The sequence below is a fragment of the Colius striatus genome, chromosome 25 (assembly GCF_028858725.1).
Source record: "Colius striatus isolate bColStr4 chromosome 25, bColStr4.1.hap1, whole genome shotgun sequence".
Lineage (NCBI taxonomy): Eukaryota > Metazoa > Chordata > Aves > Coliiformes > Coliidae > Colius > Colius striatus.
In genome coordinates this window covers 2,621,963-2,635,727 of record NC_084783.1, presented here as the reverse complement: position 1 = coordinate 2,635,727, position 13,765 = coordinate 2,621,963, and the positions used below count along the sequence as shown (strand labels likewise).

Genomic DNA, 13,765 nt, shown 5'->3' with positions numbered 1-13,765 from the left:
GTGGTTCTGGTCTGCTGGTGCTTTCCTTCTTGGGGATAAACCAGACCAGAGATAACCTCCCACTGCTGCCACGTTAAGGATGCCAACATAAAAATAGAGCTCTCTGGACAGCTTTTTTATGTGACCCCGTTGGGGGCATTTGTTTTTACTCGGGGACTTAAAAAGAGGCACAGATCCAAAACAAGCGATGGGAAATGAAATAAAAACAACCAACCTCCTACAAGAACGGGTGGGAGGCAGAGTCAGGGAGCAGGGGGCGATGTGCCCGAGCAGTTTGTTTTCCAGTTGAGTGATTCCTCACCTCAGCCGATTTGCAGTTAATTGCTAGAGCAAGCGCTGGCAGCGAGCGGCCGTTCCTGGGACGCAGCTCGGGGTCTGAGGGGCTCCCTTTCCACCTCTCTCGCTTCCTCTGCGGGCAGACAACTCCCGCCCTGCTCTGCAGGTGGGACAGCGCAGCCATTCCCTTTCCTCCTGGCCAGCGCCCGCCGGGCCTGCGGGCAGCCGGAGGGACCGGCGGAGCCTCGCGTGGGCTGAGGCGGCCCAGGGCACGCTGAGGGCAGCTCCCGGCCCCGCTCTTCTCGCTGACACCAGCTTGCGGGCTCCGTCAGCCGCAGGCCCTTCCCGGTGCCGGGGGACACGAGCCGAGCCGTGCGGGCCCGGGCCGCTCTGCCCCCGCTCGTCCCGCCCCGCTGCTCCCGCCGCCCGCCCACTTCCGGCCCGGAAGTCCGTGTCCCCCCAAGATGGCGGCCGCTCGGAACCCGGAAGTGCGGAGAGGCGGCGGCCGGCAGGCGGGAGCCTGAGCCCCTCAGGACTCAGGTAAGAGCCGCCCGCATCCCGCTCCCCTCCCGCTGCGGCCCCGGGCCCCGCCGCGGCTCTTCCCGCGTCGCTTCTCCGCGAAGGGTGGGTCGCAGGGCTGCCCCGGGGTCGGTGGGGCTGAGGGCTCTGTCTTCCCGGGCCGGTCCGCTCAGCGGCGGGGAGCCCCGGGTGCTCCTCCGTGCGGCCGCGCTGGGCTCGGGAGGCCTGGGCAGGGTGTGAGGGAACGCGGCCCCCGCAGTGCCGCCTGCCCGGGACAGCCAATCGCCGCTGAGGGAGCGGCCCGTGCGGCGGTGGGGCCCGGCCGCGGGCTGCCTGTGGCGCGGGGGCCGGGGAGCAGCCGCCCGCGGATCGGCCCCCCGGCCGGATCCCGGAGTGATGGGGGCGGGAAGGGCCCTGCAGAGCTGCTCCAGCCCCAGCCCCTGCTCAAGCAGCTTCCCCTTGCTCAGGGGCACAGGAACGTGTCCAGGTGGGGTTGGAAACCTCCTGAGAAGGAGCCTCCACACCCTCCCTGGGCAGCCTGGGCCAGGGCTCCCTCCCCTCAGCACCAAAGGACTTGCTCCTCCTGTGCCAGGGGCACTGCCTGTGTGCCAGCCTGTGCCTGTTACCCCTTGTCCTGCCACTGGCCACCACAGAATAAAGTGACCCCATCCTCCTGACACCGACCCTTCAGGCACTTATAAAGTGTTGGTGAGGGGTCACTCCTGTTCCTCCACATGTGTCCATTTCTCAGAGGGTCACTGCTGTGAAGGGGTTACTGCTCACTGGCTGCCATCATCAGAGTCTGCCCCATTTGGTTTGAAGCCCCAGGTCTGCTGCTAGTATGCACTGCCCACATGCTCCTGCATCACAGAAGTCTCAGCGCTGCTGCAGCATCACCTCCATCACAGGTGGGAGCTGCTGCTCCCCACACCCATCCCGGTTCCCAGGCCTGCCCTGGGAGCAGTTGCCCAAGTACCAGCTGAGATGGCAGAAATCCACCTGCTCCCGTTTTTCTGCCCAGCTGCTTTTCACCTGAGTGCTATGAGAATCCATCCTGGGCTGAGGCCTCAATTGCCAAGTTTCTGTCTGTTGTGGTGTAACTCTTATGGCCCAACGAGGAGCCTCTGAACTATAGAGCTTATGCTAACAGACTCTTCACTCTAGTGCTGTTATCGGTCACTGGTGTACTCAGTTCTTAACATCATTCAGTACAACTGCAAGGCTTAAGAAAGAGCTCTCAGAAGTAACTATAACTATCAACTTGAGAACTGTGACTTCAAATTAGCATGCTGCATTTACAATTAAAATCAGATGAGCTTTTGAAGGGCAGGTTCTGCAGGTTCAGCGCCGCAGGGACCCAAAAGCCTGCAAGGGTTTTCCTGGTTTGTGTGCTATTACTGATGTAACTGGGCAGAGAGATATCAGCTGTACCTGCCTGGCTTTGGATTATCTCTGTGTCAACTGAAACGTTGGAGCTGTGTGGATATGACTGAACTGGGAGCAGCTGGTGATGGAATGCCTTTCGATGGAAAGTTCTCTGCTAGTGCTTTTAGTGGAAGGGACGTTGTGCATCCTCTAAAGCAGAGGAGGTTTTGTGGAGTTGGTTAGTTTGGGTGCCAGCTGGAGCCTTTAGAAGCCTGAATCCTGTTCTTATCTCTGCTGCTTGCTCTTTATTTTTGATGGGGATCTATTTGCTGGATGTTTACACCTTCATTTTCCTAAAATAAAGATACACCTGTGGCAGCAAAACTGAGTGAGGCCTCATTCAAGCACCGGTGTGAGTACTCCTTCAAGGAAGGATGCTTGAGTTGTCTAAAGTACCTTTTCAATAGTTGCCAAAGCAGGAGCCTAAAAACAGTCAAAATCTCCATGCTTAGCACTGGCATGGTCAAAGTGGGCATTCTCCTGGAGTGCTTGGAGTCACCTTGTTCTGGCTGCCAGCTTGCCCACTGTCAGGTGATGAAGTTAACAGAGCTGTGATGGGCATTAGAGTGTCTTTGTTTAATTAAACAGTGGCCTTTTTTTCTATCTGTGGCTGTTTCACCTGGTAGCTAGGATGGCTGACTAGAGTTGCAGAAGAAAGGTGTGCCCCCCAACTTCTGCTTCACTTGAGAATCTTTTGCCTGTTCCTGGTATCATTCTTGTGCTTTTACTGGGTTTCCTTGTTGTCTGAAAGAGGTGTTTTTTCCTTATAAAGGAGATGCCATGGTGAACCCACAGACCTTGACAGGAGGTGGCACAGTGTGTGTGTGCTTTGCCACTTTTTCTCTCGTTTCATGACTAGGTCTCAAGTGGGATTCTTTGAAAAGCATTCTGAAAGATTTCACTGAGTCCCATCTGTGGGTTTTTCTCACGTATGATCTCACACCTTTAAAAAATAAACCCCCTAGAAATTCCTAATGTTTTGCCACGTGGTGTTTCCTCCCATACTTCACCTCTTTCAGGGTCTGACATCCCCATCCTCCCAACAGGAACAGATCACTGGGAAATCATTTGTCCCTCCCTTTAGCTGCCTGCTCGCTTGCTGTTGAGCGTTGATGTTTGCTTTGTGCTTGCTGAGCTCCCCACCCAGTGCATCCCCCCACTAATCCCACTGACTTTGGAACAAAACCCACAGGACCAAGTGGTGTGTTTAGTCACATGCCAGACATGGGACAGGCTGGATCTGCCCTACAGACACTCGCTGAAGAGCTACAGTTACTCTCATGGGCAGGGCTTTGGGTTTTTAACACTAAAATATACCTGGACAGGAATATATTTTAAGTTCTGTATTTAAAGCATTGAGCATGTGGTGTCTTTGAGGGTTGTGTGTCCTGACTGAATGGGCCTTTTTAATGGGGAAGGTACAGATCTCTGATGTGAAGGGTCTATAATACAAATGCTGATGCAGTTTTTGAGTAGTGATGCTGTAATAAAGAGCTAACTGTGTAGTCACTGAATACAGCGCTGTGAGTTTTCATCCTGAGAGTCTGAGTCTCTCAGAACAGCTTTCTAGGCTTCAATAGGAGTTTTACATTCCCCTCAACATGTTTTTTCAGCTTAAAACTTGAAACTCTTTGGTCTTTTTTGGTAACACATCAAGGTCTGTAAATATGTAGCTATGAAAGGAGTAGACCTGCTTTAGCAGGGTGGTTCAACTAGATGGTTTCTAAAGATCCCTTCCAACCCCCAGCATTCTGTGATTCCATGATTACACGCCTCTGACAGGGAAAGTATAGGTTGAGCATGCCTGGAGGTTGGCTGGTTTGAAATATGATCAATAGGGAAGGAGCCTGTGATGTCCTGGGGTATTTTTTCCACCGTGAGTAGCTGCATGTGAAACAGAACATCGAGACCTGCTCAGCTCCAGTGGAGACTGCTTGTTCCAACACATCTCTTGTTATTGAAGCTGGGGGTAGAGTAAAGCACAGAGAATCAGAGACTTGTATTTTCTCAGCTCTCAACTTTATTCAGCCAAATTATTTGTGCTCTTCTCTTCCCCTTGAATTCAGCGGTGTAATGCCACCTTTCCACCTCACAGGCATGCTCCCGAGGCTGATTTCATTAGTGCTTGTGTTACAGCTCCCTCCAGGTACACTTCCCTGTGCAAGATCCCGTGGGAGCTGGCAGCCAGCACCACCATGCTCTACTCTTGCAGTGGTTCATTTTCTTCCAGGACCATATTTGTGAGAGGCGTGAGAAGGGGAGCGGCTGCCGCATTCTGGTGCCCTGCCTGGGCTCTGTCCCGCTGGTGGGGGTGGTTCAAGACCCTGCTTTGGAGAATTGTTTTGTGCATTTGCAGCCTGAGCTTCTGGACTGCCTCAGCTCCACGTCTGCCTTACAGGCCTTGCGTGTGTGCTTTGGAAATTTGAGCATGAGGGTGATGCTGTAGAGATTTACACAAAAATGTGGAGTGTTTCTTGGCAGGAGCACGTGTGGTGTGTGGGGAGGCACTTTTGCTCTGTCCAGAAATAGTCATATCTGTTCTCCCAGGTGGTAGAGCAGGGACAGATGGAATCTGTCTTGATCCCATAAGCAAGCTTTACTTTTGAGTGTGGGTCTCTCTTGGAGCAATATTTTGTTACTCAAAGCAGAATTTGGAGACAGGCAATTAGAGTGAGAGCAGCCTGCGAGCGCAGGGGATGGCTGTCTGCTTTACAGCCACTTCATTGTGAGGAGGTAACATGAGACTGGCAACAGGGAAGTTAGGACCTGCCAGCTCTGCTGGTGGAGAAACAGAGGCCAGGGAAGTAGGAGAGGTAATGTTCTGGAGTCACTGAGAGCTGGGTGAATGAAAAGCAAGGTCAGTGGTGCAGGTAGCATCAGCAATTAACTTCAGTTGTGTAATCATTGCTCGAATGCCCTCACTCTGAATCTGAGAGATCACTTGGCTGTTTCCTAGCAATGCTGGCAGAAGAAAATTCCTGAAGTTCTTGAAGTCAGGAATGCCATCCTCTGTTGCTGGGGTTCCCTTGCATCTGTGCTACTACTTGTGCCAGGTGCTGCTCTGCAGAGCACTTGCACAACTGCTGGTAGCAGGAGCTTCATCTTTGGTGACTGCAGACAACTTCTCTGCATGGTTGTAAGCAAGCAGCTTTACAGATTATACTCTGAGATAACCTGTGGTAATTATATAGGTTTTGTGTCAGGGAAATGAAAAAATCCACTCCAGGGATATATATTCATTTTGAAGTGGATTTATCCTTGCACTAGTTGTTTGATTGGTTTTGTGGTTTGGTGTTTTTTCTTGGTCACATCGCTCTGAATAATTATCATGGCACTGGAGTGCTTCAGCTAATTTTAGGTGACAATAGCCCATCTGTAAAATTAGCCCAATTACTTTGCAGTTATATTTTGAAGCATAATCCACTTGGGAAGCTTTTTGAAGCCCCCACGCACCAGGATCCCTTTTGCTACAATGTCCTAATATGACTTCTATCAGCGAGTTCAGGGTCATCATTTTCCATGATTCTGCATTCTCCATTTTCTAGCGCCGTGACAAACTTGAGTCAATTCTTGATTCTTGATTTTGGTAGGAACCCTCTGCTCATTTAGGCTTTTTTTCTTCCTAGGTAGAAATGTTAAGAGTGAATCAGCAACAAACATCCCAAGTCCTGTTGTCAAAGACTATCAGGGGACAGCTTTTCAAAAGCTTTTGTTCAGCTGTGGCTCACAAAAGAGTTTTAACTCTGTATTTTAAGTCTTAGGTGGTACTAGAGTTTACTCTCAGACTTTAGGGTGAAAAAGTATTAGTGTATGTAACTAGAAGCTTTTCTGACTCTTAAGAGCGAATATTGGTATCAGTAAGTTTTGTTCACTGCTGGCCTTGGAGTTTCAAATACACTCAAGTCAGTTTGGTTTCTGAGAGCACCCTGGTATGTTAAAGAAGAAAATAATCCTGATGGGCCACTTTTATGCATCTGTAATAGCAATAATCTTAAACTAGAGTGCTCTAATTGCCTGAATGCTGGGAACTCTTTACTTTGCTGGAGTGTATTTCGTAAGAGATGTGGAAAAATGCCCAAGAAAAAAGTTAGTTGTAACGGTTCACTTGCAATCTGTGGGCCTCTGTGTTTATCAGTTCTTATTGTTCCAAGGGCAGGATGGGATGTGGAAATGAGAGTGCTTTGGCGTGCGAGGAACTTGCTGATTTTCATGGGTTTCCGTGACGAGGCTGCCTGGAGGACGGTCAGAGCAGCTCATTTGGGGTGGTTCCACTTCTGTTCTCGTGGCAGGTGTTGTCCTGCTGTCCTGAGCCTCACAGAGATCTCTGAGACTGGCCTTACTCAGATCTTTCTCTATTTTTTTCTTGGAATTGGAGTGTGTAAGGCAGACAGCAGCCCCCTCTTATCAGAACATGAGCTTATAGGGAGAACTGTTCCAGACTCCATGTTAATCATCCCAGGAACCTGATGTAACCGCTGCCTTCCTGTGTGGAGAATAGAAGGTTATTTTTCAGTACTGAAGCTTTGGCAGGGTGGAGCAGGTTGGTTTGGTGACACTCAGCGTGAGCTCTGCCGCTGCATCACTGGTGCCATTCTCCTGAACAGACAAGAAGTGCCTTCAGAATCCTCTGGCATCAAGGCAACAGATGGAAGAGTGAGTTTTTGATGCCTCTTGCTTCCCACTGCTATTGATATTTGGATGCTTTTTGGAATATACACCAGCTAGAGACAAGCAAACCCCTCAGGTGACAGAGCTGATAGCTCTGATTTCTCTGTGTTCTGATATTTTTAGCAGTTTGTTCTAATTAGATGCTGCCAGGGCATGATGGTGTTTAACAGAACTAACAATGAGCTGACACGGGTGGGCAGCTCAGCAGCCTGGTGATGGTGGTTGTTAGCTTTGTGCATTAAGGTCACATTTCTTCAGCACTGCACTGTTTTGGGTTAACTAGAAGATGTTGAGGAGATCCATCCTTCTGGTGTGGCCCAGAGCATGAGACTGGGAACACATGGCATCTAGATTTCATCATTAACAGTGTTACTCGTGTCTCTGAACAAAAGATCTCTAGTTTTTGGGTTGCCCATCTGTGAAGTTGGACTGCTGTTCACTTTGATCTCTTCAAAGGAATTATGTCATGCAAATTCAATGCATTGTCTTTTACCAGCTGACTATTGCTCAAGCACAGACTTTACAATTACTTTTTTACAGTTTTTCTTTATTTGGCTTATTGGATGTGATCTATTGGGCAAGAGCTTTCCTAAGGAACTGATGCTGTTTTAGAGAAAGACACTTGTTAAGACCTGAGATAATGTAGAGCAGGCAGGGAGAAATCTTGATATTGATTTTACCCTTCATAAATTACTTTGGATGTGTAAGTAAAGCTGTATATTTGCTACAGCTGTTACTGGAATAACTGCTTCTGATTTCCTATCAAAAGCTGTTACAAATAGGGAAAAAAAAAAAGCAGCAAAAACCTTGAGGTCTCTGGTGAAAAGAACAGACACAGTGTTTTAAAGGCACTGGAGGGTAGTGATATCTCTAAAGCAGTCTGTGATGTTGACCTCAGCAACCTCACCACCTCTGTTCAGGAACAGCTGAGTGGTATTTGAAGGTAATCTTAAAAAATTAAAGGGAACTCACCCAAACCCCAGAACTGTGCCATTTGTAGTTCTGTATCCTTAAGGTTTTTGTTCCTATGTTTTCCTTACAGCCTTGTAGCACCAATGTCTTGTGAGTTGGAAGGGTGGAGGATCTTGGAGCAGGTTGCTTGAAGTGGTAAACCTTGTTTTAGGTGTCTGCTCCCCACTGCTCCACTTGAGGATCAGGATGTTGTAGCATAGGCTTAATTTTTCTTAGGTCCTCCTGTCAAATCTGCTAAGACAAGGAGAAAAGCTGTGAATTTACACTTGGAAGGAGCAATGGGGCAGGTTATTTTTTAAGCAGAGCCTTTGGTTTCATCTGTTTTGTGCACTGGAGATAAGTGGAGTTAGGGTAAATGCTTTTCTTGTTTCTCATTACTTTCTTCCTTAGATGTAACTTAAAATTTCACAGGATCTCTTGTGGACCACCAGCAGCATCAGAGAACAATTTAAAGAGAAAGCAGAAAGCAGCCCTGAGGCCCAGAGAGTAAAGCATCTGCTGGGATGAGTGTGTAGCCATCATGCTGAAGCATAGGTTGTTTCATTTCTCACCAGTGAAGCCTTTTGCTGCATCTCTTCACAATGGGCTCGAGGTCAAAGTCTGCAATTATGCCTCCCTGTTTGTGAGTTCTGTTGCAATAAATCATGTGGCTTGGAGGAAGAAGTCCTTGAATATTTTAATGTCTTTTGTGCACAGAGCCACTTGATAGCTGGGAGTTGAATGTTGAGCTGCCTGAGGAAATTCATCTGCGCTCCTTTGTCTTCAGGAGATGTAACTGAAAATGGTTTTGCTCAAATAACAGGACTTCAGCAGCAACAATCTGTGTGTGAGTGGGGGCCAGTGCACCCGCTCACGATGCTGCTGCTTCTGCAGCTGTGCTGCTGAGCCGACTTCTGTCAAGGAAGGCCGTGATTAAGCAGCTTCTAATGAGGCTTCAAGACTTCAAGTGGTTGACAGGCTGCATTTTGGGACCCCTGGTGCCAACATTTAGCTAATAAATCTAGGGGCCTGAAGCCAGTAGAACAATATTAATTAGGATGCTGGGGTGCTAGCTAAGTGGTTTTTGCTATTTTTTGCTCCTGGGCTTATGGACTGTAAAGCCTGAGTGTGGATTTTACGGTGTAGTAAAAAGAAACATTTCTGCCTCTAAAAAGAACAAGACTGCAATAAATCTCTGGTGAAATAAAGCCAGTGAAAGAGATCTGTGTGATCCCCTTGTGAAGAGTATTTATTCTGTTAGCAATTAATTAAAATGGTAGATTTTTTTTGGTGGCTGAATGACCTTTTTGGGTAGCCTGGTGTTACTTCTGCCGCTGTGTAAATGTTATCCTCTGGAAGTGACGTTTCATTGTGCTTTCTTAGGGAAAACACTTACATTTGCTCACTTAGTCTTTCCTTTTAACACTTTGTCAGGCAGCAGGAAGAGGCAAAGATTGGATTAGCAAACCCTGCAGCCTGTTTAAAGCCACTGCTGGCCACTCTGCTCTTGGGGAAGTTGCCTTCTGCTCTGCAGCCCCACCCCAATGAGTTGCAGCCTTCATGAGCTCATGTTAAGGGCTGTGCATCCCAGTGTGGCTACTCCTTTAGGTAGAATAAAAGGGGGAATGCTTTTTTAAACCACAAAGTGCCTAGCCTCTGGCAAACGATTTAATTCACTCTGGAAGCTGATGTCTTGTGAAGGAATTTGTGCATCTGCAATTTGTTAGAGGAGCAGAGGCAGTGGGATCGTTGGCCTCTGCTCTTCACTCAGAAAGTCCCCTGGCTGCAAGGGCTTTGCCTTACAGCTTTGCACCAAGGGATTGGTGTCAGCCTCTCTGCTCTGAGCACAGTGGGGATGTCCTTGGTTCCCTGCAGGTTGTACAGCCTGAACATGCTCGAGAGCAGTCCTGGCATGGCTGCTGCCACCAGAAAAAGAAAGACAGAGCCATTTTAATTTCACTTTCCATTACAAATGGAGAAATGTTTTTGGCTGTTGAAAGGTCACTTATTTTTAAAGGGACTCTGACTCAGAAACGACTTTTCAAAAATACTACTTGTAGCAAATAGTATCTTCTAAATGATCAAAGCTGGTGTGTTTTAAGTTGCAGCTTTGGTTTAAGCTACTTAGTTTTTCTGCTTGGCTAACTTGCTCAATGAGAGTATGTTCACCAGTTTACTGGGCTGCTGTACTAGGGGCTGCCACCAGGCAGACAGAAGCAAGGTAAAGTGAGATACAGTGTGAGCAAAGACATCATGGATGCTTTTTCCTTGCTCTTGTGTCTGTATAGATTCTTTTTGCCATCTCTGCTAACCCATTAAGTCCAATTAGAAGTTGGTGTTCTTTGGGGTTGTGGAGAATTTAGCAAAAAAAAGTCAGAATTTACTTTGGAGGTTTTGACTGAAGGCAATGTCTGGCCATGAGCTTAATCTCCCCCAGAATGCTTCTGCTTTAGCAAGTATGATTCTGAAACCTCATCTTCCAGCACCAGGGACAATGCAAGACAGCTATGATAAATCCTTTCATTTGTTAGAGGAATAGCATGAATGCCAGAAGTATACTGTGCAGTTTGACCTTTGTGCATAGCAGTGGCAAAAAGTATTAGTGCACACTGAATATCTGCTGTGAGATCAAGGAGACAGTACAGTGAAATCTCATTGAAAGTACAGCGAGAGGGAAGATGGGAGCACATGCTGACCTGGGAGGTGATGCCTTTGTTGCTCAGCATGGCCATTGATACTCCAGGGGACAATGTTCCACCTGTGTAGCATATTTTCATGAAAACAAGGGATTTGAGGGGAATTGAGTGTCATGAGTTTGCACAGAAGTACAGAATCATTTTGCATATTAGACAAGAAACTTCCTCAAGCTGAAACCAAATGTGAGTCTACTGCAAAAATCAAAGATGATTGTGATGACTTGCCAGACTTCCACAGTGTTTGCACTAAGGCAGGAGAACTGTATTTAAGTTTGCAGGGCTGGGAGAATTCCAGGTGTGGTGATATTTGAGAACTCTGTTTCCCAGTGAAAACCTGTCTTTTATAAAGAGGCAGCAGGCATTTTGCAGGCTGACGTCTGTTTGCTGATCTCTCAGCTACGTTTAGGCTTAGAAGGCTGAGGGGTTTTTCTTCCCTTTCATCACATTTAAATGCCCATTTCTTTTCCACTTTTAGGACATGGTGCAGGGTGAAGAGCACAGATAAAGAACCTTCCACCACTCCACAGCCTGTTCCACCTGCCCTGAGGACTTCATGCAGCAGGACACAGGCTGATGCCCTCAGCACACCCTGCCATGGACGGGGGGAAGAGTTACCCTCAGCACCAGCACCAGCAGTCAGGCAATACACTCTACAGCATCTCCAGCCTCTGCTCCCAGCTCACTGTGCCAGCCATGGAGGTGAGGGCCCTGACAGCTTCTCGGGGAGGGCTCAGGATTGGGGTGTCCCCAGAAGTTGTCTGAGCAGAGCACTACAGCCTGTCAAATCTTAGGAGTCCCTGTGGGTGTTTACAGGAGCTATTTACCACATTTGCTAGGCAGCTGTCCAGGGATATGAAGTATTGATTGGGAATGCTGGAGGGTGAGGTGTGGGCTGGCTGCTGCTGTTGAAGTGGGAGGAGGAAAACAAGGCTGTGATTTAAACAGTGCCTGTCCTAAAAGCTGGCAGGTGCCAGGCTCCTCAGGAAAGGGCTAAAGAGATTACATAGAACTGCAAACTTTGTCCCAGCTTGTCTCTTGGAGACACGCTGAATCTATTACTGAGTCCAACTGTGCATGTTTTGAGAGGGCAGAGATGAATAGGGTTGTATTTGCCCTGATAGTGCTGCCACAAGAAGACTGGCTCCCTGATGCATTTGTTCTCAACAGGACAGAAAGCAAACCTCTGTCCTAAATTACTTCACATGCTCTTGCAGTTTTCTGTTTATAACTTTTGAGTTTTGTCACTTATAGGAATACAGAGATTACAGAAAGAGGCCCATTTCACCAAGTGCATGTTGCTTCAAGCATGAGGTGTCATTGCTTTGGACACAAAAAAAGGACAGATGAAAGACTGATCTGTAGCTGAGTAATAAGATCCTGTATTCCTTCCTGATCATATTGGGACATGCTGAGCTAAAAGCTTCCCCTTCATGTTGGAAACTGTTTAAGGAGGTGGGAAGATGAAGGGAACAGAATGATGGTTTTGAAAGTGGCTTGCATGGGCAAACTCCCAAGTTAGTGTGTTGGTGCTTGTTTTCTGCAGGTTAAAGGACTGGGCAAAGGGACTGATCCCTTTGTCCTTCTGGGGACAATGACAGAAAAGTAAGTCCAAAAGCTGAGACTGGAGTGTAGCACTCAATTTCTCTGACTATGAGAGCCAAAGAGCCACCTCTGCTTATGGAAAGCGTGACTGGATAGAAGTCCTGAGCTTGGCCTCAGGTCTGCACCTACAGGTAATCATGCCAGACCTCTGCTGCTGTAACTGTTCTGATTTCTCCTTTCAGAATTCCATGCTGGCTGACGACTCAGGGAGTTGCTTCTACCCTGCCTCTTTCCCAACCGAAAACCAGTGAGTGCTGTTCTCTTTTGATTAATTTCCCTCTGCTCTTGCACACCCCGTGATTCAACTGTTTCTTTACTGCTTTTCTTGTTTACTTTATTTCACTAATTGATGGGGAAATAATTTCATCACACACTGATCTTGTGGCATTTCATAAACTGCCACATCTTGGAAAACAGCAAACTTTATATATATTTTTTTAAATAAAAAGAGAAAACCTTTGATTTCTGGTGAGCCTGGAGGCTACTGTAAGGGAAGGAACAGCTTTGCTTTCACCTGGATTTGTTACATTAATGGAGTTGCTAAAAACACCCCATTAGCATCATCTAGCTGAGCAAGTAAGTCATGCATTCTCTAGCTTTGTACAGATGATGCAGACAAAGTGGTGGCAGACTTAGGAGTGAAGTCAAGTTAAAACCTTTTGCCTTGTAAGTGACTGGAAGCTGACTAAATTGTTACCATCTCATGTCTCTTGAAAAAACCTGCACAGCCCTGGAACTGTGCAACCTGCAGTTCATCAAGAGTCCTGCCTTCTTCCTCTGGTTATCACTGATGCTCTTCACTGATAACCTCATCCCACAAGGTGTGAGGTGATGAGTATGGGCTCGTGAGAAATTGTGACTTACTTCTAAGTAAAGCTGCCTAGTGCAAAGTTGAGTTCTGTAAAGCAGAGTTGTGCTGGGTTTCAGTAACCTTTGCATGGTAACAAGGGCTGTGTCTGATGGGAAAGGCATCAGCCACGAGCTTTCTAGGTTCAGTGCAGCAGTTTTTCTAAATTACATGCCCCAAATAGCACTTTTGAAGGATCTTTGTGATAAACATTGTTCTTGCTTCTCTTTTATGATGAACCTGCATCCCAAATCATAAGATAGGGTATGACAGGAGATGTTGGGCCACCACTGAGTCACTTGGGTTGGGACTGGGAGCTGCTGATTATTGGGAAGCAGATTTGAAGGCTGATCAATGGCTGCTTCGGTCTCTTTGTGAATACAGGGAGTGGCACAGATACACAGGATGTGTTTTTATTTAGGTCAGAGGTGGGAGGAAGAAGAAATAAACAGAACTTGATATTCTGAGCTAATAACTGTTCCAGGTGCTCGAGGATTTAGTTTAACCTCCTTCCTAAGGGGATTTTAGCATCTTCATGGAAAAGCAGAGAGCCATCCTCTGCACTGTTGAGTTGCAGCCTGGCAGTCAGCAGTGAGAACTGGCTCCTGTGCTTAGAGGCACGAGACCTGTTTTGTCTCTGTATTTGTTCTTGTATGCCTGGTCCACCTCAGTCAGCAGAGTGAGCAACGACGGGGTGGATGGAATAGGGCAGTTCTTGATGTAAGATTACCAAGAAGCTGTCCCACAGGTGCTGAGTGGAGCTCTGCCTTGTGAGTTACTC

The 13,765-nt window shown here is 47.6% G+C and overlaps 1 protein-coding gene across 1 annotated transcript in view; it reads left to right on the top strand.

Annotated features, from left to right (window-relative positions):
- The first annotated feature begins 728 nt into the window (after window positions 1–728).
- The window catches only part of SBNO2 (strawberry notch homolog 2), a 64,407-nt gene continuing 51,370 nt past the window's right edge, over window positions 729–13,765 (top strand). Inside the window, exons 1-3 of the mRNA XM_062015071.1 lie at window positions 729–816; window positions 11,011–11,234; window positions 12,320–12,384. Of these exons, the coding sequence (XP_061871055.1) occupies window positions 11,109–11,234; window positions 12,320–12,384 (191 nt within the window). The 5' untranslated portion in view covers window positions 729–816; window positions 11,011–11,108. The remainder of the gene's footprint in view (window positions 817–11,010; window positions 11,235–12,319; window positions 12,385–13,765) is intronic.